This window comes from Pipra filicauda, unplaced genomic scaffold, assembly GCF_003945595.2.
Source record: "Pipra filicauda isolate LSUMZ 115617 unplaced genomic scaffold, ASM394559v2 scaffold68_size4259465_pilon, whole genome shotgun sequence".
Classification (NCBI taxonomy): Eukaryota; Metazoa; Chordata; class Aves; order Passeriformes; family Pipridae; genus Pipra; species Pipra filicauda.
Genome location: NW_024104853.1, coordinates 2,035,661 through 2,059,173, shown reverse-complemented (window position 1 = coordinate 2,059,173; position 23,513 = coordinate 2,035,661). Strand labels below are relative to the sequence as shown.

The 23,513-nt window shown below is 37.4% G+C and overlaps 1 protein-coding gene across 1 annotated transcript in view; it reads left to right on the top strand.

Annotated features, from left to right (window-relative positions):
• OCA2 (OCA2 melanosomal transmembrane protein) overlaps positions 1–23,513 on the top strand; it is a 202,147-nt gene that overhangs the window by 92,501 nt on the left and 86,133 nt on the right. The window contains exons 15-18 of the mRNA XM_039388832.1: positions 3,808–3,940; positions 17,116–17,263; positions 18,871–18,928; positions 20,312–20,420. Coding sequence (XP_039244766.1) covers positions 3,808–3,940; positions 17,116–17,263; positions 18,871–18,928; positions 20,312–20,420 — 448 coding nt within the window. The remainder of the gene's footprint in view (positions 1–3,807; positions 3,941–17,115; positions 17,264–18,870; positions 18,929–20,311; positions 20,421–23,513) is intronic.

Below are 23,513 nucleotides of genomic sequence, written 5' to 3'. Positions count from 1 at the left end.
ATGTTGCATGCCCTTCCTGGGGTTTGGAAAGGGGAGCAGGAGCAACTGATAAAGCTACTTTACCACCATCTTGGTATCCTTTACTGCATCATTTGTGTCTGTGGTGCAGTGAAAACCCTTTAGCCTCTTAAAGTTCTCCAAGAGGTTGCCAGTTGGCTACTAGCTACCATGTCTGGTGTGAAATTGGCCTTCTTTTTCCCTGAAAGCACATTCTCTGTGCTGCAGAGAGGCTGGTGCTAAACACCCAGCCCAAAGCATCAGGGTAGGCAGTTGTCTGTATTTCACTGTAAGCCTTAAAAAGTATCAGCCATAAAAAGTAGTGCACTTGGTAGTCCTCAGCCTCCTCATGGCTACAGGGTGTCAGTTGTCCAAGGCTAGTGATCATCAGGATTCATTTTCACTCACTGTCTCTTGTGGATCAATACAAGGAGAGATGAATAACGGAGATGAAAGCCGGGAGCAAGGGATGGGAAGAGAATTAACTCCAGTCTTGGATTATCACAGGCAATGCAGTAATGCAAGCCCTTTTCTGAAATAAGCACACTCATGTTAGAAAACTATTTGTTTCAACTGAATTGGAAAGAGCAGGGTAGCATGTTTTCTATTTCCTCAGGGATCTCAGAGATAAGAAAGATCAATGGGGTGATATTATGAAGTTTAACAAAATCCTGAATCTCAGCCCAGCTACTCTCTTTGAAAAGTTAGTGTAAGCCCTTGGATATGATGCCAAAAAATCTAGTAGACTTTTTTTTTCCTCTTGTGTTCATGTCTGCAAATCATTGTTAAGGCTTATCTACGTCAGTTCTTTTGTCATAAAGCTGTGCTAATCCTGATTTTTTTTAGGAGTATTTGATCTCTATCTCATTTCAATTCTTTCAACTATCAGTCGGATCTGAGACTTCCTTCCTAACCTCAGCATTTTAGTTTACCTTCTAGGCTAATGTGATTTTCTTCATCAAGAAATTAGTTTTGTGGATTTCAAGTGACACATTTCTTGTGCTGTATTTTTTCAGAAGCTTCTGCATTGTGGCATTGCAGTAACAAAGCACAGTTTTGTTTTATTTTTCTCTGAAGTTGGTGCGATAACAAAAAAGTAAAGGCAAGTGAATTTCTATATCTGCATTTCTTTGCAATGGGCCACTTCCTTAAATTCAAGGTCCTTTAACATGTGATGGAGACACCACATATTTAAACTTGAGAGTTACCAATTCTTTGGGTTCCTATTTATGGTTTTTATTTCCTGCTTTAGCTTGTATCTTTAAGCCTGTATATCTTCACAGAGAATTTCTACTATCATACCTGGCCCCATAGCTGACTTCTTCATGATGTGGGCACATTGCTGCCAACTTATGATAAGCTTCATCTTCACTGTTTTTGTTTTTTTTTTTAATAAGACTAATTTGAGTGCAAAAATAATTTTCCTCATTCCGGTAATTCTGTATTGAGCATATTCTGACCACTCCTAATTACTTTATTGCTCCTCAGCCAGTTTCCCAGTCATTTTTTCTTTCACAGGATAATTTTTTTCTCCAGTCAGATTTAGGCATTATTATTTTACCTGGTGTAGCTTCAGTATTTTTACAGCTTAATTCCCTTCAGTTTCCTACCTTGCTTTGTGCCACTTTAGAGACGTATAAAACTGAATGCTAATTTTTGCATATTTTCTGAACTGTTTAATGGCACATTGTCAACAGTTGAGAAATTTCTGAACCAAGGCCAATTCACCTTGCTTTTAAGACTCTTATTTTTCTGGCCAAAATTTTCTGATCTTTCTTTTTGGCTATAATCTTAGATGCAACTCATATAAAAAGTACATTTATTGTCAATGTTAAATGACTTTAATTAAGGAAATAAACATGGGAGATATACTTTGGGGGCAGGTCTTACAAACACTGAGCCTTTGCAGGATTTCTTTTTGTTATTTATTGTTATTTGTAAATTTCCTAGAGTTATGAATGTTGATTTCATCCCTCACAGAAATGTCTTCTGTAGCTCTGAATCTTGACTTGATGCCCAGAGGCCAATCTTTCCAAGCATTTATAAAAATTGACTTGTAAAATATATCTTACAGAGATGTCAGACACCTTACTAGCTGACCTATTATGTAGGCAAACCGAATGAAGGTACATTATGTTCCATTGTGGTGTCACAGTCTTCTGTCCAATTCTTAAAATAATCTCATTCCAATTCCTGAAGGGTCTTCCTTCTGCTTCCATAAAAGCAATGGCTGTAGTGAGTTATAGCAAAAGGTCAGCAAATGAGCAGATGTAGAGTTTCACCTTTTAGTGTCTGGAGAGTAGAAGAGTCAAGGAATCTATTATATAGCAACTAAGAATGACTTTCTTTAGCTCATGAAGCTTAAATCTGTATTTTTAATAGGATCAAATTCTAACCCTAGGTCTGCATATTTATGGTTTGAGATTTATTTAACTGTCTGCAAGCTATGGATTTTTTTTGCCAAAGAGCACCAATCTTTATCTGGCTATGAAAGTTCTTTACGACTGTAATCAGTTTCTCATGTCATGTGTCTTTTTATTATGCCCTGTGGTACAATAGAGAAACTTTTTTTCCCCTTTTTTGAACCAGAGACATTTCAGCTAGGAAGTTTCCACAAAAATTCTTTTGGTAGGAGACAATATAGAAGAACACACATTTAAGATAGTAAGTTCCCAATAGTCTTAACACACCGGAGGTAGTATCAGCTGATGCTGCAAAAGAAACTGTTTTTAATATACATTGGAATTACGGAAGGATCTGTAGGGAGCTCATAGTGAAAAAGCAATGGACAATAAAGATATAGAGGTGTGTCTCAGGGAGACACACTAAATTTCTAGAGTTTCTGTGAAATCAGTAGATGCTCTGAAAATTCAGTTTGGGCAACCTGAGCTATCCAGGGCTTGGACTATGCTTTCTGACATGTGCCACAGAGCTGCTCTGTTGGGATCAGTGGTTCAGACAACCTCTGCTCTGTGAATGTAAGATAGTTCCTTACTACCAGAGTACTTGGAAGTGATCTCCCTTGGAGCTCCATGGATAACTGCTCTTGGACAGGGAAGCCATGACTACAGAGAATTCCAGCCCAAAGGCTAACCCTGATCCATTACAGTGTGTTTAATATGGAACAACAGAATAGTTCATTTGAAAGGTACCCTAGAGTTCATCTAGTCCAATGTTCTGCTCAAAGCACGGATAACTTCAAAGTTTTAGGGCAAGTTGTCAGTATTCATTCTTATTGTTTGAAAGCAGTAGCTTTATAATATGTTCAGCTTAATCTTTTTGAGAACCCCTATCATTAAAGGGATCCATTGCGCAAAATCTTTAGAAGTGTGTTGATTTACTGACAAGGTGGAAAAAGAAACAGAATATTGACATATATTTTTATTGTAGAAGAATGGTTCAGATAGAATTATTGTTAAAATATAATTGATAGAATTATTGTCAACACTTTACCACAAAACCAGGTCATTAAAATGTAAGTGTTTCAGAGTTAGTGTGATTTAAAATTAATTTTCAGTGATTTAAGTGAGAAATGAAAGTTAATGATTCCGTTTGGGTTTATTTTTACTATCTGTGTCAGGAACACTAAATGTGTTTCAGAATAACTTGTAATGTTTTGTTTTAGTACTGTGAATTATATGACTTGTCTCCTCAAAACAGATGAAATACAGTAGATACTGTACATGGAACTTACTTTATTGCTTTATATTTATTTTTGATTGCTAAAGTACATATAGCTGAATAGTTTTCCCTGCAGGTAATATAGAAAAATAAGTGATTTTTAATTTAGTTTTTCATTTTTATTTTCAGGGTTTGGATTTTGCAGCCTTCACGGGGCATATGTTTGTGGGTATCTGCCTTGTTGTTCTGGTCTCCTTTCCTTTTCTCAGACTTCTTTATTGGAACAAAAAACTTTACAATAAGGAGCCAAGTGAAATTGTTGGTAAGTGTGAGCGTGAAAAAAAGTTATTATTGTTACACCTGATATGTACTAAATGGAAACTGAACACAATGCAGTCTTCAAATGGAAGTACCCATTCTCCTTCAGTCTCTGAACATTAATTTTTCAACTAATAAGTTTTTATTTTCAGTGGTGATATTTTCTGATTTTTAGAAATTGATGCTTTTCTGGTGCTCAAATTGAGGCTTTGACATGAATTATTAAATATATTTCAAAATTTCCATGGATATTTTGCATCATTTATTATAGCCATAGGCTTGAATACCAGAATGTTCTGTATTGCATCATAAAACATCTGCTCAAGGTGCTGAGTTCACAACATAGCTTTAGAAATAACCCCAGTTTCCCTTGTGACAGGCACTGATGCGTTCCCCTGCTGCTGGTTTTCTTCCATTGGATTTTTCAGCAGTTTTTTCCCTGATTTATGTTCAGTGAAAGACATTTCATCAAAGTAGAACTTTCCAAATTCTTTCCAGCTTGCCTCTGTGGCTCTTCCAATCCTAAGTTTCCCTGGTACATAATTTCTACAGTTCAGGAGAACTAATCTATGTCTTTTTATGTCCTGCACCTCAGTAGTCTCTGAAGCTGTTAAAGTAGTTTCAATGACTGTTGCCTATGTCGGTCCCTTTTTGTCTTCATGCTTTTATGTCTTTCTATTCAGTCATTTTGAAGTTTTCATCATTGTTCTAGGGCTTCTCTTTCAGTGACGAAGTTTAATAATAACTCCAAAATGTTCCCAATGTCTTTTTGAGGTAAGAAGTAATTCACTAAGTATAATTTCTTAGCAATCTTTGTACAAGGATAGTAGAGTATAACAGTTTCTTCCATGAGATTGATGCTTTTTTTACTTTTGGCTGCAGAAGACTTAGGATTCAGGCCTCCATTGACCATGCAACAGATGTTTTAAAGTGCCATATGACATCTCTGAACCTGGGTCTGTGGCATCTCTTTAGCATGGGGAGGGCAACTTTTAATAGGATTGATCTGTCTTGGCTTCATTTGTAATCTGTGGAGAAAGATAAGTGCTCTTAAAAACTAATGTAGCTGTCTGTAATAGAACAGTTATATTGCAGCCCCCAAAAGCCTGCTTCTTTCAAGTATAAGGAGAGTCCAAGGTGACCAACTCTGGGTGTCACAGACCTTCATGATAGGTAACTCATTTAGGCAAAATGAGTACCACTTATAGTGCCTTGCCTTGTTCCAGGGGAAATTTGCTTTAGGATTAAGACTGTATTAAAAAGGCAGAAGTGACAGTCTTCTCTGTAGTGGATTATACCATATCTCTTGAACCTGTTCTCATAAAAAGGTCAGAGAAGAGATTTCACTGCTTAGGAATTTCTTGTGAAGGCATTTTATTTTGAGGGACTTCAGCACCCATTCAGCACAAAGTGTTCTCAGCTTACCTGTATATCTCTAGGGGCCAGAGTCTTTCTCAGTATTAAGATCCAAAACGTTTTTGAGGTGTTCTAGAGGTTATACTACCTAGCTGTTTTCTAAGAGAATTCAGGAGAATCTTTTTCTTGGGGAGGAGAGGAACCTTTGCAAATTCCCAGATAAAATCCTGTGCAATTATGCATCATTATATAAAATTATTACTTTTCTTCATTGCCTGGAAACGCATTATTAAGTTCTTGGTATTCAGCATTTTTTTATAACTTCCCAACTTTCTTATTTTAAAAAAATTAATCTACTTTTATTAATTTCTTATTTTCTATGAAAGTCATGGCTTCATGAACATTCCCATGAATAACTAGAGCTATTATATACTTACACTATCTTTAAAAGTACTAGCTTGCAAGGTGCCTCGAGATAAGTAATACCTAAGGAGCAAGAAAATTATTTCTGCCAACTCTAATGGTTGATCCTGACATAATAGCGTTATTCTGTGAATATATATTTTAGAAAATAGGATTGTTACTTTTTGCTTTTGGCTATAAACTTTTAAAGCTTATGTTTTGGATTTTTAAGAAATAAAGTCTGCATGACAATTTTTTAGATTAATTTGAATAGTACACTTTATTCAATAACATGGTATTTTTGCCAGTGAAACACTGGTTAGCATATTTCCCTCATTTCATTTCTTAATATCTTTGTTATTTGCAGCTTAGTCTGTTCAGATATAGCAGTCTCCTAATCAGTGTACCATGTGTTCTTATAATCAGCTGCTTGTCCTTTGCTGCAACCCTAATCGGTAGCTGTTCAATTAGAGCAAATGCTGAAGAGCCACTCTTTCTACTGAAAATTTCTGGGAAAGGGGAAGAGAAAGAGACCAACAGAGCTCCATTAGGAGATAGCTGTCATGGTTTGGATTTGCAGAATGGGTTCAGAGTTGCTTTCAGGGGTCCTTTCATCTCAGGTTGCAATGGTTCTGTGATAACTTCAAATGGCTCGTTTGAAGCAGCTGTTTTAATCAACTAAACAGTAGCCTTCTCTCACCCTGCCCCCAGTCAGCAATTAAACAAGATATGTGAGATTTAATTAGTATATTATTTTCCACAGATTTTTTTTTCCATGTGAGCCATGTGCTTTAAGATTTTTTCTGTTGCTTTAGGCTACACAGATTGCTGAGAATGGATTAGCACTAATTTTAAAAACAGACAATGCTCATATTCTGAATATACATTGTTAGCTTAATTTCAATGCTGCATGTTACCAGTGTCTCTTTTGGCTTCCAGACTGAACTGGAGCACGTCTGCAGCAGTAAAAATGCATGTTTATTCCCCAGAAACCACTATCTGCTTGCAGTGGCTTTAAGCAGGGCATATTACAAAGGAAAAAAAGAATCTGAAGAACTCAGCCATGAGAGAGAAAATCTGATGTTTTTTAAGAATGAAGGGATATTTTGAGGACTTTTTTGAGTGTGTCTTTCAGGTGACAAATTTGTTCCTTATTCTATGTGATTCAGGAAAAGATGCTAGGATTAGAAGAGTAAACTGAGAAGGTTTAAAAAGTATATATATCTACACTTTCCCAAAAGGATATGTAAGCGGAAATAATAATATATGAGTCTGAGAGGAATTAAGCTTACTGTTCCCACTCTCCCTCTGAAAACCTGAAACCAAAGTTTTTTGTTCCCTTAAGGGTTAACAATACATTATTTAGTTCCTGGGAAGCATAACAATACACTATTATGTCTCCACTATTAAACTGTGGAGATGTGGACCTCAGTGTTTGGGAAGGTCGCTGTCCCCAGGAGAGTGGGTGGCACATGGTCTAGTGACAAGTATTATTATTGCCATTTTTGCCAAAGAAGAGTTTTCTCCTAACACAACAACTTCTTTGGCACCAGCTCCCCATTTCTCCTCTGTTGCTTGCTCTTGTTTCCTATTGTTTTGCTGGCTGAAAGAGAGATCCACCCTTGAAGTGGTGATGCCAAGGGGGGGGGGCACATTATTCTCCCTGGTGTAGCTCATGGTCTGCAGCAGCTGGGAAAATACTGATGGTAGTATGAGAGTCAGCATGTAAAGCCAACAACAGAAGGAACTTTCTAATTAATCATAGTCATGTGTAAAGTGCTTAATGTGTGAAAAACAAAGCGCTGTTTCCCACAACGTGAAATGTGGTAACCAGATGAGTGAGCAAATCTTTTTCTTTCTTCCATGTGGAGCCTTACAGATGCTTCTCAAAGAGAAGAAAAGGGAGAGGAGGAAGGGAAAAAAGAAGTACCAAATGCACTGAAAATGTAGAAATCTAGAAGAGGAAAGAAGTAGGGCAATGATAATTAAGGGTTGTCAGTTGTTCGATTGACAGGACTCTGCTGCCTGAAAGATGTCCAGGCATTGTTCCTGAATTTAAAATACGTACTGCTTGCATCAGGACTCATTTTGTGGGAATCTGTGCAAACAGCGGCAGAGCTAGGAGGATGGTCAGGAGAGAAAAAAGGCAAAACTGAAAAACTCATTTAACAATAATGTCTGGTGAGTTTTCCCCTCTGTGTGCCATAGTGATTACAAATGTCTGCTGTAGTGCTTTGTGCTGCAGGTGATTGATCAAGCACAGGTATCATCAACTGTGGTTATAGCTGAAGAGATGGTATAGCCCAGTGCTATAGCCTGGTATATAGGTGGTATAGCCCCAGTCATTATTATTTTGTCCTTGTGAACCCTCTTGCCTGTCATAGCTCTGCTGTGCCTGCCTGGGGGAATGGTTCCCTGGGACAGGTGGCTCTAGTTAATGAGTTAAGAGCTTTGTTGTTATCGTAGGGAATAGGGTATCTGGGTGGCCTCTGCATTCTCTAGCAGTGGTGGTGCATGCTATGTCCTCACACTATACCCTGCAGTGTGATGTGAAACCCTTAGGTTTACTGCTGGGGAAGAACTACTGTGATGACTTGCAAGAAAACCCAATACTGCTTCAGACACTCTGAACTGAAAAAAGCCCACATAAAAGAATAGTAATGTCCAGGGCCACAAAAACACTGCAGGGACACAGAGAGAACCCAGGATAAGGTGTTATGTGGCATCAGTACATATGCTGCTCGGGGTCAGAGAACAGTCCTTAGTCCTCTTTTAGTTAGTTACATATTTGTAACTGCAGGGACCATCTGGAATCAGTGAGAGGTATATCAATTATGTAGCTGAATTAAGTACGTTGACAAATCTCAGTCCTGAGGTGTGTCTGTACCTATGGAGGTACTTCAATAACTACCAGTAAAACATTATTGGTATTTAATATGATGTTGAAAGTAGTGGGCTGTACTCACTTGGAAGCTGGTTCAAGTGAGGAAACCAGTAAGCAGATTTTGAAGAGAATAACGCCCAAAGAAAGGAATATTTCAAGATGTTTTCAAGCATTCAGCTCAATCTGAGTGGCAGTTTTGCAATATGCACTGCACTCTGCTGTCTTTGCTCAGGGTGCTAATTTCATTGGAATAAAGAGAAGCATTTTTAAATTTTGAAGAATTATATGGAAGTAAAATGTGGGCTGGGTTTTTTTTACTTCCCCCCCTTCTCTGCAATCCAGTTGTATATATTAAAAATGATTAGCGAATAGTTAACATTCTCACTCTCCTACTGTGGATGTTAGCCTGCTAAACTAAAAGATTCAGCTTTCTTATTAATTATATTGGTATCTAATATAACAACTTTCTGGCACATATTGTATCTTTAATTTGAAAGGACTGTAAGACTTTAAGTCTCAAAGGAACTAGGCAGTCTTAATGTGCCTTCTGACATTTTGTATACTTCTTTTCAGATAACATATCAGGATCCACCAGGGCCATGCCTTTATGTTCGAAAATGTAAACTAAAAGCTGTCTTTTATTATTTGCACCTTCAATAGCTCTCTCAATGATGAAAATAAGTGTAGTTTTTTACTTGCCACACATTGAAACTTTCTATATTTTAAATATTTTAGATAATTTTATGCTTAAATTCCTATATATATTCTTTGAATTGCTTTAGAGCTAATGGAGTATTCCCCTTGGAAAGAGAAAAACATTGATCTGTCTTTTCTTGTCTTCGGATGATAAAAATAGTATTCTGACATTGCAGAACAAGGAGAATATGACAATCTCTTACTATTTGCTTAGTGCATCGATAATGTAGCCATCACAGGAAGGCAGCTGGAATATTACTTTACCTGTCTTATGCAGAAAGTATAATATAGTGTCATTTTGAATCAACAGAGCAGCACTTCACAATTTATTACACACATTTTTCATGGAAGGAATGAGTACAGAAGAAACACTGATGGGAGGTAAAAAATTAGACAGTGATACCTCCTGTTTCTTTTACAGCACTTATGCCCCTCTGTTTTTGTACAGGAACCTCAACTGTGAAACAATTGTACAGATATACACCGGTTGGAAAGACCCAGCCTTCCCACTAACAGTGTTTTGGCGAAGCTATGACAAATTTTTTCACTTTATTGTGATGGCTCCAAAGTTCATAAGATCTTTCTAATATACAGAGCTTAAAAGAACTCTTTTGGTTAACACTAGGTCTGTATCTGTTTGTTGTAGAAATATTTCACTGGGATGATGTTTGAAATACAATTGTAATCTTGACAGGTTATTAATTACTCCTGCCATTTTTATTTATCAAAATATGTTGAACATATTAGTCACCATTTTTACATTTAAACCATTGATGAAAGTTATTATTACTCTGAAGTGTGCTTCATTATTTTGGTCCTCACTTTGTCCTATTAAAAGCATTAGAGGAGGCACTATCTTTTGGAATAATCTAAAAGAGAGTTGTCCTCTTGTGGCTGTATCTTTTCATGATTCTTTTTCTCACTAATACCATCTGGCACCACTTCTGCTTTTCCTGGTATTGAAAAGACATCAGAAGTAGTCATGCTTTGTGGAAATGTTTTATAACTGGATTGTATCTATTGACTTTTGAGCAGAGTATAGTGAGTTGGAGATTTTTTTTAATTGAGACTTGTACTTTAATGGAAAATATCAGCAAAATTGATTTTCATTCTTAAGTCTGGCAGTCTGAATTAAAATCTTTTGATAGTGAGTAAACCAGAATTATTTTTCTAGATTTCACACCTGAGGAAAATTTTCTGAAACAAACTGCAGTGGAATTTTAGATAAATGAATGCTCAAAATACTTGACTCTTGACTTCCCATGACCCTGTGCCATTCTCAGTGTAACAGAACAGAGCACTGTGAGCACATTTATCATCACGGCTAGGCTTCGTGAACGAAGATTTGGGAAGGCTCTATCCACATTTGCTACAGGCACGCTGGTGGCTTATGAGGCCAATACGTGACAGACAAATCCGATTGCAAAAGGCACAGCAGAAAGACTCCTTAGATGGTGTATTCTGCAATATACTGTTCTTTCTGCGTTGCCTTTTTTCCTCAAGAGTGATCCTGCGTGTGTTCTCAAAGGAGACAGCTGCGTTATAGATGGTGTGTCTCCAGGCCTCCCGATTTGAGGCCAGAGTAGACCAGTTATGATGATCAATATGGCCGAGGCTGAGATGTTGTTTCAGGGAGTCCTTATATCTTTTCTTCGGGGCTCCTCTCTTGTGGCAGCCAGTGGCAAGTTCACCATAAAACAAGATCTTAGGGAGGCGGTGGTCCTTCATCCTGGAGACGTGCCCTGCCCATCGCAGCTGCGTTCTCATCAACATGGCCTCAATACTTGTGACTGCTGCTTGCTCTAGAACAGATGTGTTGGTCACATAGTCTGACCAGTGGATGTTTAGGATTGTGCGGAGGCAGCGTTGATGGAAGCGTTCTAGGAGACGCAGGTGGTGGCGGTAGATGACCCATGATTCGGAGCCATATAAGAGAGTAGACAACACTATGGCTCTGTAAACACTGATCTTGGTGCTTTTCTTCAAATGTTTATTACGCCATACTCTTTTGTGGAGTTTTCCAAAAGCACTATATGCCTTAGCTAACCTGTTGTCTATCTCTCCGTCGATCTTACCATCTGAGGAGATGAGGCTACCGAGGTAATTAAACTGTTGGACTGATTTGAGCTCTGATTGGTCAATGGTGATGTGGGGATGATGGGGGACTTCCTGAGGTGCAGGTTGATGGAGGATCTCTGTCTTCTTTAAGCTGACTTCCAGACCAAAGAGCTCAGCAGCATCTGCAAAGCAGGATGTTAAACGCTGCAGGGCTGCTTCTGTGTGGGCAACAGGGGCAGTTAAGCAAGTGCTAATGAGCACACATGGAACCTAAATACATTCAGATTCCTGCTGTTAAAAGACAGGGAATTGCAGTAGATGAAACTAAGGACAAAACCACAAGGACTGACATAAGTTTGTGGCTGTCAATCTGATTTACTCGAGCCCATATCCCCTGAGAGAGGGAGATCCCACCTGTCATTCAGGGACAAAACCGATGTGTGTCTTTATCAACCATCCTGGAATGTTATGAGAAGTCTAACCCTCTTTAATATCTGTGGATTATTCCATCTGAGTCTTATGTGACCATCATAGATGCGTTAAATTGACTATTGCCTTATAAGATGCGAGGGTAGGCCTTGTTGTACCTTCTTTCAGCAGATAAAATTACAGAGGGAAACTCGAAGCACAGTGAGGATAAAACTCCAGTTGTTTTTTTGAAGGAGAAGGATACTTGCTGTATGGCAGCTTTCTGAACAGCCTAATCCTGGGCCTGCTGCAGCCTGCCCCAGCTTGCCCAGAGGATGACTCCTGGGAGGTGACTTAGGTGTGTGGCACCCTCCGAGCTTTGCAATTTTCTGCCCAGGCTCCAACTGCTCTGCTGCAGAGGTGAGGGCATCCTGTAATTCCTGTGCAATGGATGCAATCCCATGCTGGGTAACAGAGCTGGCATTAGATACCTTCATTGCCACATGGGGCCCCAGATGTTGAACTGAATTGAAAAGCTTAAATAAATGTCCTGTGTTGCTTTATGCACCACTGTGCAGATTTCTTGCATTCCATTGCAAGTATTTAGCTAAATAAGGCAAAGCATGTTTTGTTGTAGTTTTGAAGTCCTTGCAATGTTTATGCTCTGCTTACCTTTATCCACTATTGATGAACTGGACTATGCAAAGGAATAAAGAGAAGAACATTTCAGTTCAGGATTTTTCGCTGCCTCCCCCCCTTGCCCTTCTCCCCGAATTAGAGCCTTACTCTTGTGTCTGTTGAGGGGTGCTGCCTCTAGAAGAGAGGCATGAGCTATTGAGCTGAAATATCCCTCGAGGTGAATTTTTTCTATTCTTGGGTTTCACCTTTTGGATTTGGTTTCTGCACTTTTAAAACGAAAATGACACTTACAGTCTAATAATGCTTAGAGGATTGATTACATAATACCAGGGATTTAAAAATTACTAAAAGTTATAGATATTACTATTACTAGATTAAACTAGAATTCATGATATTAATTTGCTTTGCAGTTAACATTTAAACAGAAATATTCTTATTCTGAGAAGTTATCTAAGAAAAATAATTGCTTTACTGAAAATAGTTCGGCCACAGTAGCATGTGGAGAAAAAAACTAACCAAAACATGTAGAGGAACATGCTTAGCATGTTATTAGTCACAACCCAGCAGTGTAAACTTGTGTTGCTTGCAAAAGGATAGTTAATGTATTTATGCACGTGCAAGTTAAAACTTGCTGTTTAATGATAATTCTTATCATCTCATCAAGGTTGGTCACGCTCTTCTGAGTATATTCAATTAACAAAACTGGCCTTTTCAGATTCTGAGATTAGAAATTAATTACACTCAGTTTTTGAGGATGTCTTCTTTGTTATTGGCAGTCAGGTGGGAGGGAATGTGTGATTACTCGAGTGAACATAAATCTGACTATTGATTGTCAGACTTCAGAAATAATATGTGTTTTTAAATTAAATTTAATATTTTTGAAAATGCAGAAAATATTTTCTAAAATGTCATAGTCCAGATCAGCAGCTCAAACTCCATTAATTTCAATGGATTCAGGATGTCATATTTGTGGTCTCCATGGCAAAATATGTTAAATGACAAAACCAGAACAGATTTGCAGCATAGAGTTTACATGTCTGATGATCCTTTATTTGATCCTGTAACTAAGCCAAAAAATATTATTTTCTAGTTGTAAATGGATTTTCTGTGGGAAAAAAAAAGAGACAGAAAAGAATAAAAGAAATAATTTTTGTGAAATAATAATGCTAGGTATATTGCTGTGGTGCTCTGTGAGCTTTATGAATGTAACATATCCACAAAGATTTTAGTATCATAATGGGCTGAGTGTGCTGACTGAGCTGCATCTCTCCTGTCTTCTTGTACTCCAAACACTGCATACTAAACTTAGCTTTACTTCTATGACTTTGACTACTGCTACTGCAATTGCAGTTAATTTAGCTGCTCTAATGATAAAGTGCCATGCTACACATGTACCATTTCAGTTACTAGCAACAGACCTAGCAGTGGTAGGATAAATTTGATAGTAGGCTGTTCCACCATAAAGCTAACCCTGTGAAAATACTGCAGATTGGCTTTGTTGGACAAGTGGAGAGAGCTCACCCTTAACATGACCATGTAGACCTCGGAGGTCTTTTCCAACCCCATTGAATTCTATGATTCTATGATTAGTTCTCATACAAGGAGAGTACGGGAACTTGTTTATCCAGGACATGGATAAACAGGGTGTGAGACCTTCCTATTCAGTGGCAACCAAATACTGCCCTTGTGCTGTTTTAGCCATAATTTCAAAGCGATTGATAAGACTCTGTAGCTACATTAGGCCCTTGTCCATGTGTAACATAGTATGTCATAAAATATCAGATGTTCCAAAACTCTGGGGGTTGCTGCCTAAGTGGTTTTGCAGACATAAAATGGGAAAAGTATAGCAAGAGGACTCAGAGGATTTTATCCATGTTCAGTGTTGATGCTGACTTCAAGATACTGCATTATATTTCCTTCAAATCAAAAACTACTGCTAATAAATATGTATCGCCTGATGCCACAATGAGCTATTACAATAAGAGTGTGCATGAAAGAGAAATATGAGAAACATTCCATGGAATGACCTAGAAAATCTCTTCACAAATTATTACTGCAACAGGAATTGTAGCATAAAAGATGTATCAACTGTTCTCATTTTCAAAGTATAGTCTGCGCTGAAGTAAATTCCATAGAAGGTCAGTTGTTCACATACTCGGGATGTTTAGAAAACTAATGACTAAAAAATCAAGCATAGTGTACATAAAGGCATGATCAAAGCCATGTATATATGCCACAAGTATAGTTTTTAACACAGACCAGGAAGCACCAGGCCAATGTCGCTCAATTTAGAGATTAGCCCCAGGGCACTTCAGATGTGGAACAGGAATTTCCAATGCCAAGTCATGCTGCTTTCTACTCCATCTGGTTTTTTGTGGCACAGATACAGTGATGATAGCTGCCTCTTTCTAAAGGAGAGAAGATAAAGATACTTTATATGAAAATAATTGTTGGGGATTTGCACCTCAGTGAGATGGTGAATGACTCAACTTCCTTTTATCAGCAAAACCCTTGGTGAAATTTCACTTGGAAAGGATGGGGAGAAATGCTATGGCAGGATGAACAGATGTCATCAGAAAAGTTGTTGCAGCAAAGACAAGCTATAGGGAAGCAGAATAGCAAACTGGATGATCATGCTTCATGAGTGTTTGACAGAGAAAAAGACAAAACTACACTTTTTCTCTTGGACTGAGGACAGTTTCAAAGCTATAGTCCAACTGACTCAAAAACAACATAAGAAAGAGGTACAGAAAGGACTTTTTTTTCCTCTGGGAGAGAGTGGAAAATTACTGCTTATATATTTGTGTGTGTCACAAATGTTGATGCAAAAGTAAATGGTGACAGGAGAGCATCTCCACACAGTGACATAGATCCTTTGATAAGCAGGACCTATCCATGTTTTAATATAATTTTGTGTCAGATTATGCTCCTGTCAAGGATCACCAAACATATTATGAAGGAAAGTGGTAGATTCTGTACCTTTTTGATATCTGTGGTTCAGCTATTAATCTCTTCTGGGAAGAAGCTGAGCAGTAGTTGTTTAATAACCTAGGATAGTCATTGGGTTTTCAATACTGTGAATTTATATTTCTGCTCTTGCACTGTAAAACTTAGGCAAACATTACCACTTTGACTGATGTGTGCTCATCTATAGATACGTACCATACAAAATGTAAGTTAATTCTTGTTCAGATACCTTTTTTTTTTTCAACTATGCAGACTCTGGGCACACTTTTGCTTTTAAATGTTTGAGCTCTGTCAGGTATAATTCCTTCTCATGGTCAATCTTTACATGATTCACTCTGTATTATCATTATAAATACTTAGTCATGAAGGTGGGGAATTAAACATATTTAGTACTCGTTTTGATAACAGATACCATGAACCACTAGGGATTTGCAGCAGAAAATATTAACATCACTGCCTACATCAAAACATGTTTAAATTTGTCTTGTTATTACACCATTTATTTTTTTTATAAATAACACCTATAGTTTGTTTACATGACTTCCACATCCATCTTCTCCCAGTCAACCAGCAGTAGGACAAGAGGGTATGGTCTTAAGCTGTGCCAGGGGAGGTTTAGGTTGAACATTAGGAAAAATTTCTTACGGAGAGAATAATCAGCCATTGGAATGGGCTGCCCAGGGAAGTGGTGGATTCACTGTCCCTGGAGGTTTCTAAGGTAAGACTGGATGTGGCACTTAGTGCCATGGTCTAGTAACCACAGCGGTGTTGGACTTGATGATCTCAGAGGTCTCTTCCAACCTGCTTGATTCTGTGATATTTTAGGATAACAGCAATTTGCTGATTGAATATGGATCTTAAAATATAAAGCCTTGAATTCTTGACACATTGTCTTCAACAACATGAAATTTGAGTGGAATAGAAAAGAAGGGTGAGGAAACATCTTCTTGCTTCAACAGGAAGCACTTGTGCAGACAGTTTCTGAATGAATATTCTGCTTTTGTTTCTTTAGTGATTTCCTGTAAAATTTAAAGCTTTTTTTTCAGCCTGCCCAGTTTAACATTCTTTTGAACATGAATGCATGTTTTTTGATCATTCTGTGAAAAAAAATAATCAAAAAGGACTGAAAATCCCAACAAGATTTTGGAGTCTGATTTCAAAGTGTTAATCAGTCTGCCTGAACTTACCCAGGATCAGAGACCATCCAGGTCAGCACAAAGGTGATGGTAGCTGTGTTAACACATATTTTCAGTGCCGAAGAATTAGATCCTCTTAGGAAACCAATAAAATATTATTAAACAATATTCCTTTAGACACTGCCAAATTTCACTTTTGCCTTACATCGATAAAATTGCTTGTATGAACATACAAGCATGCTGTCTTTTCTGAATGCAGTGAAGGAGCTTTTGCTGTAATGCCTAACTACAAAGTGAACTAGTATCTTGCTAGCAGTATGTTAATGTATACTGACAGTTTATTTTCTGATGAAAAATGAATGTGCTACGATTTTAATCCTAAAGCTTGTTGAAGGCATTTGCAGACATTTGAAGACAATACTTATTCTTTTTGAGAAAGGACTTAGTGATTAATTTATTTAAAATTTTTAAAAATTTGTATTTATTTTTCATTCCCTTTAGCTCTACAAAAAAAATGACAAAACAGCTTCCTAAGTGGAAAATTTTTGGGAAACAGCTTTGAGTCCGGGGCACATGGCACATATTTCGTGCATCTCTGGTCTCATACATTGAAGGAATTTTATTTCTTTTCAGAGTTGAAACACGAGATCTATGTTTGGAGACTGACTGCACTGCGCATTAACCCAGCCAGCAGAGAGGAGACTGCTGTGAAATGCCTCTTGATGCAGAAGGTGCTGACTCTGGAGATGCTCCTGAGGAAAAAGCTGAGGACATTTCACAGGTAAGCAAGGGCAAACATGTCCCACCTCTCCTACTCCAATCCTCGGAGGGGACAAGCTGCAGGCACAGGCCATTCGTTGCATTGGCAACGAATGCTTATCTCCTGCTTATCTCAGTCTACAGCCAGCAATGATAGTGTGGCTTTGCTAACATCAGGGGTAACATTTCTGTTTGCTTCGACCAGCCCAGGGCTCATACCTAGTAACTTCAGTAATATCTGACCAGGCATCCTCACTGGGATGAGACCTATATTCTTAGCTGTCTTGGTCATATGGATGTTGGGGCAGATATGAAGCCACCTTCAGCCTCAGTAAAACCCAAAGTATTTTAGGACAAAACCGATGTGTAAGGCCCAGAAAATATATATCAATGTAACCCCAATTTAAAGACTTAGAATTTTCAGGTAGATTTTGGTTTAAAAAGATCACAAGTATGTCATTACACTTTTCTCTGCAGTTGTGGCTTCAGTGCAGTAAAATGTTGTAATTTGTTTTTTTTTACTGAAAAATTCAAGTGTTCTTTAATGAATGGTTGAGTTTGAAAAACGTCACCAGTGAATTGCTGTGTTTTAAAATTATTTCATAATCAAATTTTTAGTGTGCACTTGAGTGTGGATATAATTATCTGTTTATGTATAGAAAAGAAGACTATATGAACTAGGACTAATAAAAATTATAACCTTGTTTTGTTTACATTCTGATAAAACCAGGTGTTATGCCATGGAATTCGATTACTGAGAATAGCAGTGATAAATATCGTGCATATGAATTGACTAAAGTGAAACTGTAATAATTACTTTTAATTAATAAACATGTTAATATGAGCAAGAAAATGTAAATATTATTTTTTAAACTATTCCAGTAATAAGATAGTTTACATTATTTTTTATGATATTGTGTACTTTGAATTGAGTGACAGTATTAATACTTAAGGATAAAAAAGGCTGTTAAAATTGCCTCCTTTTCAAAAGGTTGTAGCAGATTATTAGACTTTACAATACTCTAAAGAAGACACTTCTGAAATATAAATAAAAATTTTGTATTCAATCTTGAAAATCGGGATTCCTCCAGCACAGCACATTTACAGCAATGTGAAAATTCATTAGCATTAACAACAGTGCTCCTGAACTGCAAACCCCAAGGCTTTTTGCTGGAGGGCTTGACTATGCTGATAACGCAATGAAGTTATTTGGATCTTAAAAAACTTCATTATAAAATGCAAATGCGAAACATATGTGTTCTGACTTGTTAATGTTAGCACATGACCCTTGTTTTACTGCAAAGTGACACACATCAGCTCCTGAAACTACTAAGGGAACTACATATTGCAGATAGCCAGATCCTATGCTAAGGTCCATACCCTGGAGTCTAGCTCTTTCCCAGCCTGTGGCTCTCCATGAACAGAAGGGTTTGTGTATTAGTGGAGCTTGTTACAGAGTGGAGTCTTAACTGAATGCTCATGGGAATTTTGATGCTGGTTGTAGGAAGGCTGTGACTCCTTTGTAATATGAGTAACTCCATAAGGAAAGAGGTGATGTATATGTTATAAGAGGGATTTATTCCAACACTCTTGGCACTCTGGAAAAAAGCAGGTGTCATTTTCTTTCAGACAAATTTCACAAGAAGATAAAAACTGGGAAACAAATATTCAGGAACTTCAGAAAAAAGTAAGTAGATGGCAGTTTTTCTCAGTATTCACGTAAATGAAGTTATGCCTTTATATAGAGATAGTGCTTTGAATCTAATGGAAATTTAATAACTCTCATGGTAGCAGAAAAGTTGGCGGGCAGGGTGGGCTGGCTTCTCAGTGGGACAAGGTTGTTGCTAGTGAGGTTTTGTTAGGTTTTATACTTTTGTTCCTTAGAAAAATAAAACTTAAGGAATCAATAAATGATTCATCACTGTTTTCTTAAATTTTTCATCTGTGTCCAGAAAGGTTCAGAAAGTGTCAATAGGTTGTTTAAGGTGATGATGAATGATGATAGACTACACTCCTCCTAATGTACTCAGTGCTGACTCTAATTTACTACACTGTGTGTGACATTACTGCTTTTATTATTCGAGAAGGGATAAATGACTTGGATAAATCCTGTTCTTTTGGCTGAGCACACATTCATATCACCTAAGTCTTTATGATGAAACTGAGGAGATGTAAACTCTGCAGTGGGATTAATGTCTCCTAACTTTAACTGTGTAAATGTCACAATCTCTCTACATCACTGGCATCACTAATGAATCCAGACCTGTTTCTGAGAGCTCAAGTCCTTGACTGGGAGACCCCCGTCCTAGGTGTCATACCAAACCACAGCAAAACCAACAGATTTTCTTACAAAGTTTTACACCTTTTTCAAGGCATTGCATAAGAGACAATTTTTTAAAAGCACAGAGATTTTAGCAGAGCTTTAAACTCTAAACAGTGGAGGAACTCAGTCTGGGAGAAGGTGATTCCCTGGGTTGGTGATGAAAGTGAGATCAGAGCACAGAAGTAGAGACACAATGGGAAGCACTGAGTCTGACAGTTGAGGCCACAAGAGGATTAGCACAGGGAAGCAGAAGCTGGCCACAGAGGTGTAGAAACTCCATAGCGATGATGGGCTTGGCATGTCTGTAAGAGTTGTACAGGGGGCATGAAAGATTTGACCTCTAGGGTAGTTTATAGGTTTTCAAAACACACACAAAAAAAGGATGGTTTTGTGCAGGGCCATGATACCACAGAGTGCTTAGAATGCCTTCTGAGGTAGGAATTGCATTTCTAGTGAAATGAGGTTGTGATTGGGGGTGGCTGAACACAACTGAATGTATACAGCAGGTGCTAGATACTTGTATCTCTTAAAATACATTGGGGCACATATTTGTTTTTCATAGGTATGCATAAGATGCATACTTGCAAAAACTATTTAAGTAGTTCTGTTATTTTATACTGAAGAGGAGTATACAATACAGGATTAGGAGTTTGCACTTCACACATGCTTTTGTGAACTCTGTGCATAATAGATAGCTCCTTCTTTAAAGCAGTTATTAATTTTATTTTCCTTTCTGTCTGTCTACAGCACAGAATAACAGACAAAATTCTCCTTATCAAATGCCTGACTGTGCTGGGATGTGTTATCCTTATGTTTTTTCTCAACTCATTTGTTCCAGGGATCTACCTAGATCTTGGTAAGTTTCATAGTTTTATTCTATGTAAGTAAAAGAAGCAACCTCTCTGAAAAAAGCACAGATGTATTTTTCTGAGTCTGGGCCTTCTAGATCTTTTCAGAAAGCCATTTTTCATATGTTTCTGGCCTCACAATTCCACCAGGTTAATCAGAACGGTAATTTCTCAGAACAGGTTTTCAAATTCAGTTTCTCAAAAGGTTTTCAAAATGCAGTCACATCCCAGTTACCCCAGGATGAATAACATAGAGTGCTCATGACTTCATTTTCCAGACCTTCTGATACTAATAAGCTGGCTAAACATTACTGAATGAGCAAATTTGACCTTGGCATCATTGCACTGTACATTTGAGTGAATGACCAAGATGCATTAGAGAGATCAGGAAATAATCACTTCATGGAAGAACAAAGAAGTATAAAGAGCTTATTAAGTGTATTAAGTATTATAATTAATACTTATGTATAGAGAGCTCTTTGTGTAGCTTCTGGTCTCCAATACTTTATCACCATAATAAATCACTTGCCAACATAAAACCAGGAAGACACTGTATTTGTGTGAAATAAAAGTAGTTGTATGCATACTTTCTATATATAGACATATGCGGAAGTTTTTATACAGATAGTTGTATATGTGTATGAGGACAAGATCTGCATATCCTGAAAAGAGAACCAAATCAAATCTCACATTTAACTGAAGGACAGTAATAAAACCTACCTGTGCATTGACCAATAAAAAGTTGATCTTTTTGTCTGCTTGGCTGCTAAGCACTTCAAAGTTATGGAATTTCAGATTTATGTTCTTCATGCAATCTGAATTTCCCCACTAGGTACATCCACCTCAGTGGCTGAAAGATGGAACAGTCTTGAAGAGGAATAGCTCATAATCAATAAATCATTGACTGGATATTCATATACACAGGCAATATATTGACATTTATTTTTTCTGTGCAAAATACACAGCCAGTTAGAGCTCTACAATGGTAATCAGGTTGTAAACAAGACCTTCCACATCTGCTGCTGACAGACTATTTGTCATGGAAATGGGCAATGTTAGCCCATAAAGATTATTGGCTGTTAAGAAGTTAAAAGGGGTACTGACATATTATAACAGCAAAAGTGCTGTATTAATAAGGTATAGGAAAATGCAGAAATTGAAGATATTTGAGGGCATTTGAAATCATGGTGGCTGAGAACATAAGGCTCTCACATCGACAATTTAAGAAACCAATTTATACCCCTACTTTTCTGCCTCAGATAAGTGGCACTGAACCATAAAGGATTTCTTGAATTAAACCTAACATCTCTAAGTACTTTTGAAAAGCCACAGAGAGTCAGTAAAGATCAAACAGCCCTGCTTGCATATGCTCTTGGTAAGATATTTTTTCAAAACTGCAAAGCAGTTGGAGTCAATGCTAGAAGAAACATAACAACTAGTGATCATTTTTTGTCCTATGTTATGCCAGTAAAATAAATGAAAACAAATGGAATGTTTGGCAGCATGGGTTTCTGTTATTCAGTAGCTGAGTAACAACCTTGAAAGTAAATAGGACTGTATGTGTTCTGTATAATTTCTCCCTGTTCTGCATTCATGGCAAACTGTTAGATTAATGAATAAGTGTTACTAAAGCATACACATAATTTCTACTAACATTTAATGAAACCCGTAAACTTCTACTGAGAAGTTTACAAGTTCCATTAATTTACAGGTTTATGGATTCTTATTGTTGATTCCCCAGTTCCACTATCTTGGTGATAGCTGTCACTTATTTATCATTACTGAAGTAGTACCACTCTGAGTCTCTGGATTTTAGTTCTCCAGTGCATGGAAATGAATTTCCTAATATACACTAAATCTTTGCTCTGTTGGTTCGGGTAAATTTGTTCAACATGTTTTTCTCATAACAATGAAAGTAGATTCTAGTTCAGTGTTTAACTTTCTACTAGAATAATGATTTATAGAGGGTGAAGTGTTGGAAATTTAATAACTTTAAATTGCATTTGGTAGAGTGAATTAGAAAGATTTTAGAATTCTTTATCAGTCCCCCGCATTGATACAATTTTTTCATTATGAACTTTGAATCATTAATATAATTTGAAGGTACTGACATTTAATTTAAATAATAAAACTTCCATACTTAGCTGCCTTTTAAAATGCAGAACTCTTTCTTGTTCAGTTTTCTTGTACCTGTTCATCAATTTACTTAGTCTAATTCTATGAAATATCTGTGTTATTAAAAAATTAGTACTGAGACTTTAAATAAACAGATACTGCAAATCTTCAGATTTCTAGAGAGCTTTCTTTTGGCCCTATGGAACTCTATTGATAGAGCATTGATAAAACATCTGAGAAAAGATGACAAAGGATGAAAGTAAAGCCCCTTTGAGGATTCTACCAGACTCCAGTTTTGACTTTAACTGTTAGGCAGGTATGTCTAGCTTTGAACTATATTGAGATCCCCCAAAAGAGACAAAAGATTTTAAAAGTAATATAAAGCAAAATTTTGTTGAAATTTAAGCTACTTTTTGTTGTCGTTGCTGTTTGTTTGTTTGTTTGTTTTAATGGGGGATGCTCAAAGTGACTGGGCCAGAAAGAATACCAAAATCAATCTGTAGCCCAATTCCTTCTCCTTCTGTGGGGCAGATCCTTCCTCTTTGTTTGATTTCAGTCAGTTAAATGAGTAGTTGAGTGGCTATGAATTATGTGCAGTTCCTTCTAGTATCCATGAAGAGGGATCCATTGCCTCTGTGGCCCTGCTTTTGTCTGCCCCTCTCAGTGATCTCTGCATGCAAGGTGGGCAGCCTGCTCTGTGCAGATGCCCTTGCTCTTTCTCCCTTCCACCTCTGGACATCTCTTTTCCAGGTCCAGGCTCAGTAGTTTCCGTTAAAGGGGAAGGTCATCTCCTCCTTTTATATGGTTGCAGCAGATTCTGTTGCTCTCATATTCAAGGAACAAGCTTCAAGACCAAGGGAAAAGAGATGTTGCCTGTTTCAGAGAAAAGATACTGTCTCTATTTTGTCTGCAGACTGCTGGAAGCTGGGACAGTATGCCAGGAGAAATACAACTGTGTTTTTGTCTTATTTGCATATTAATTCCCA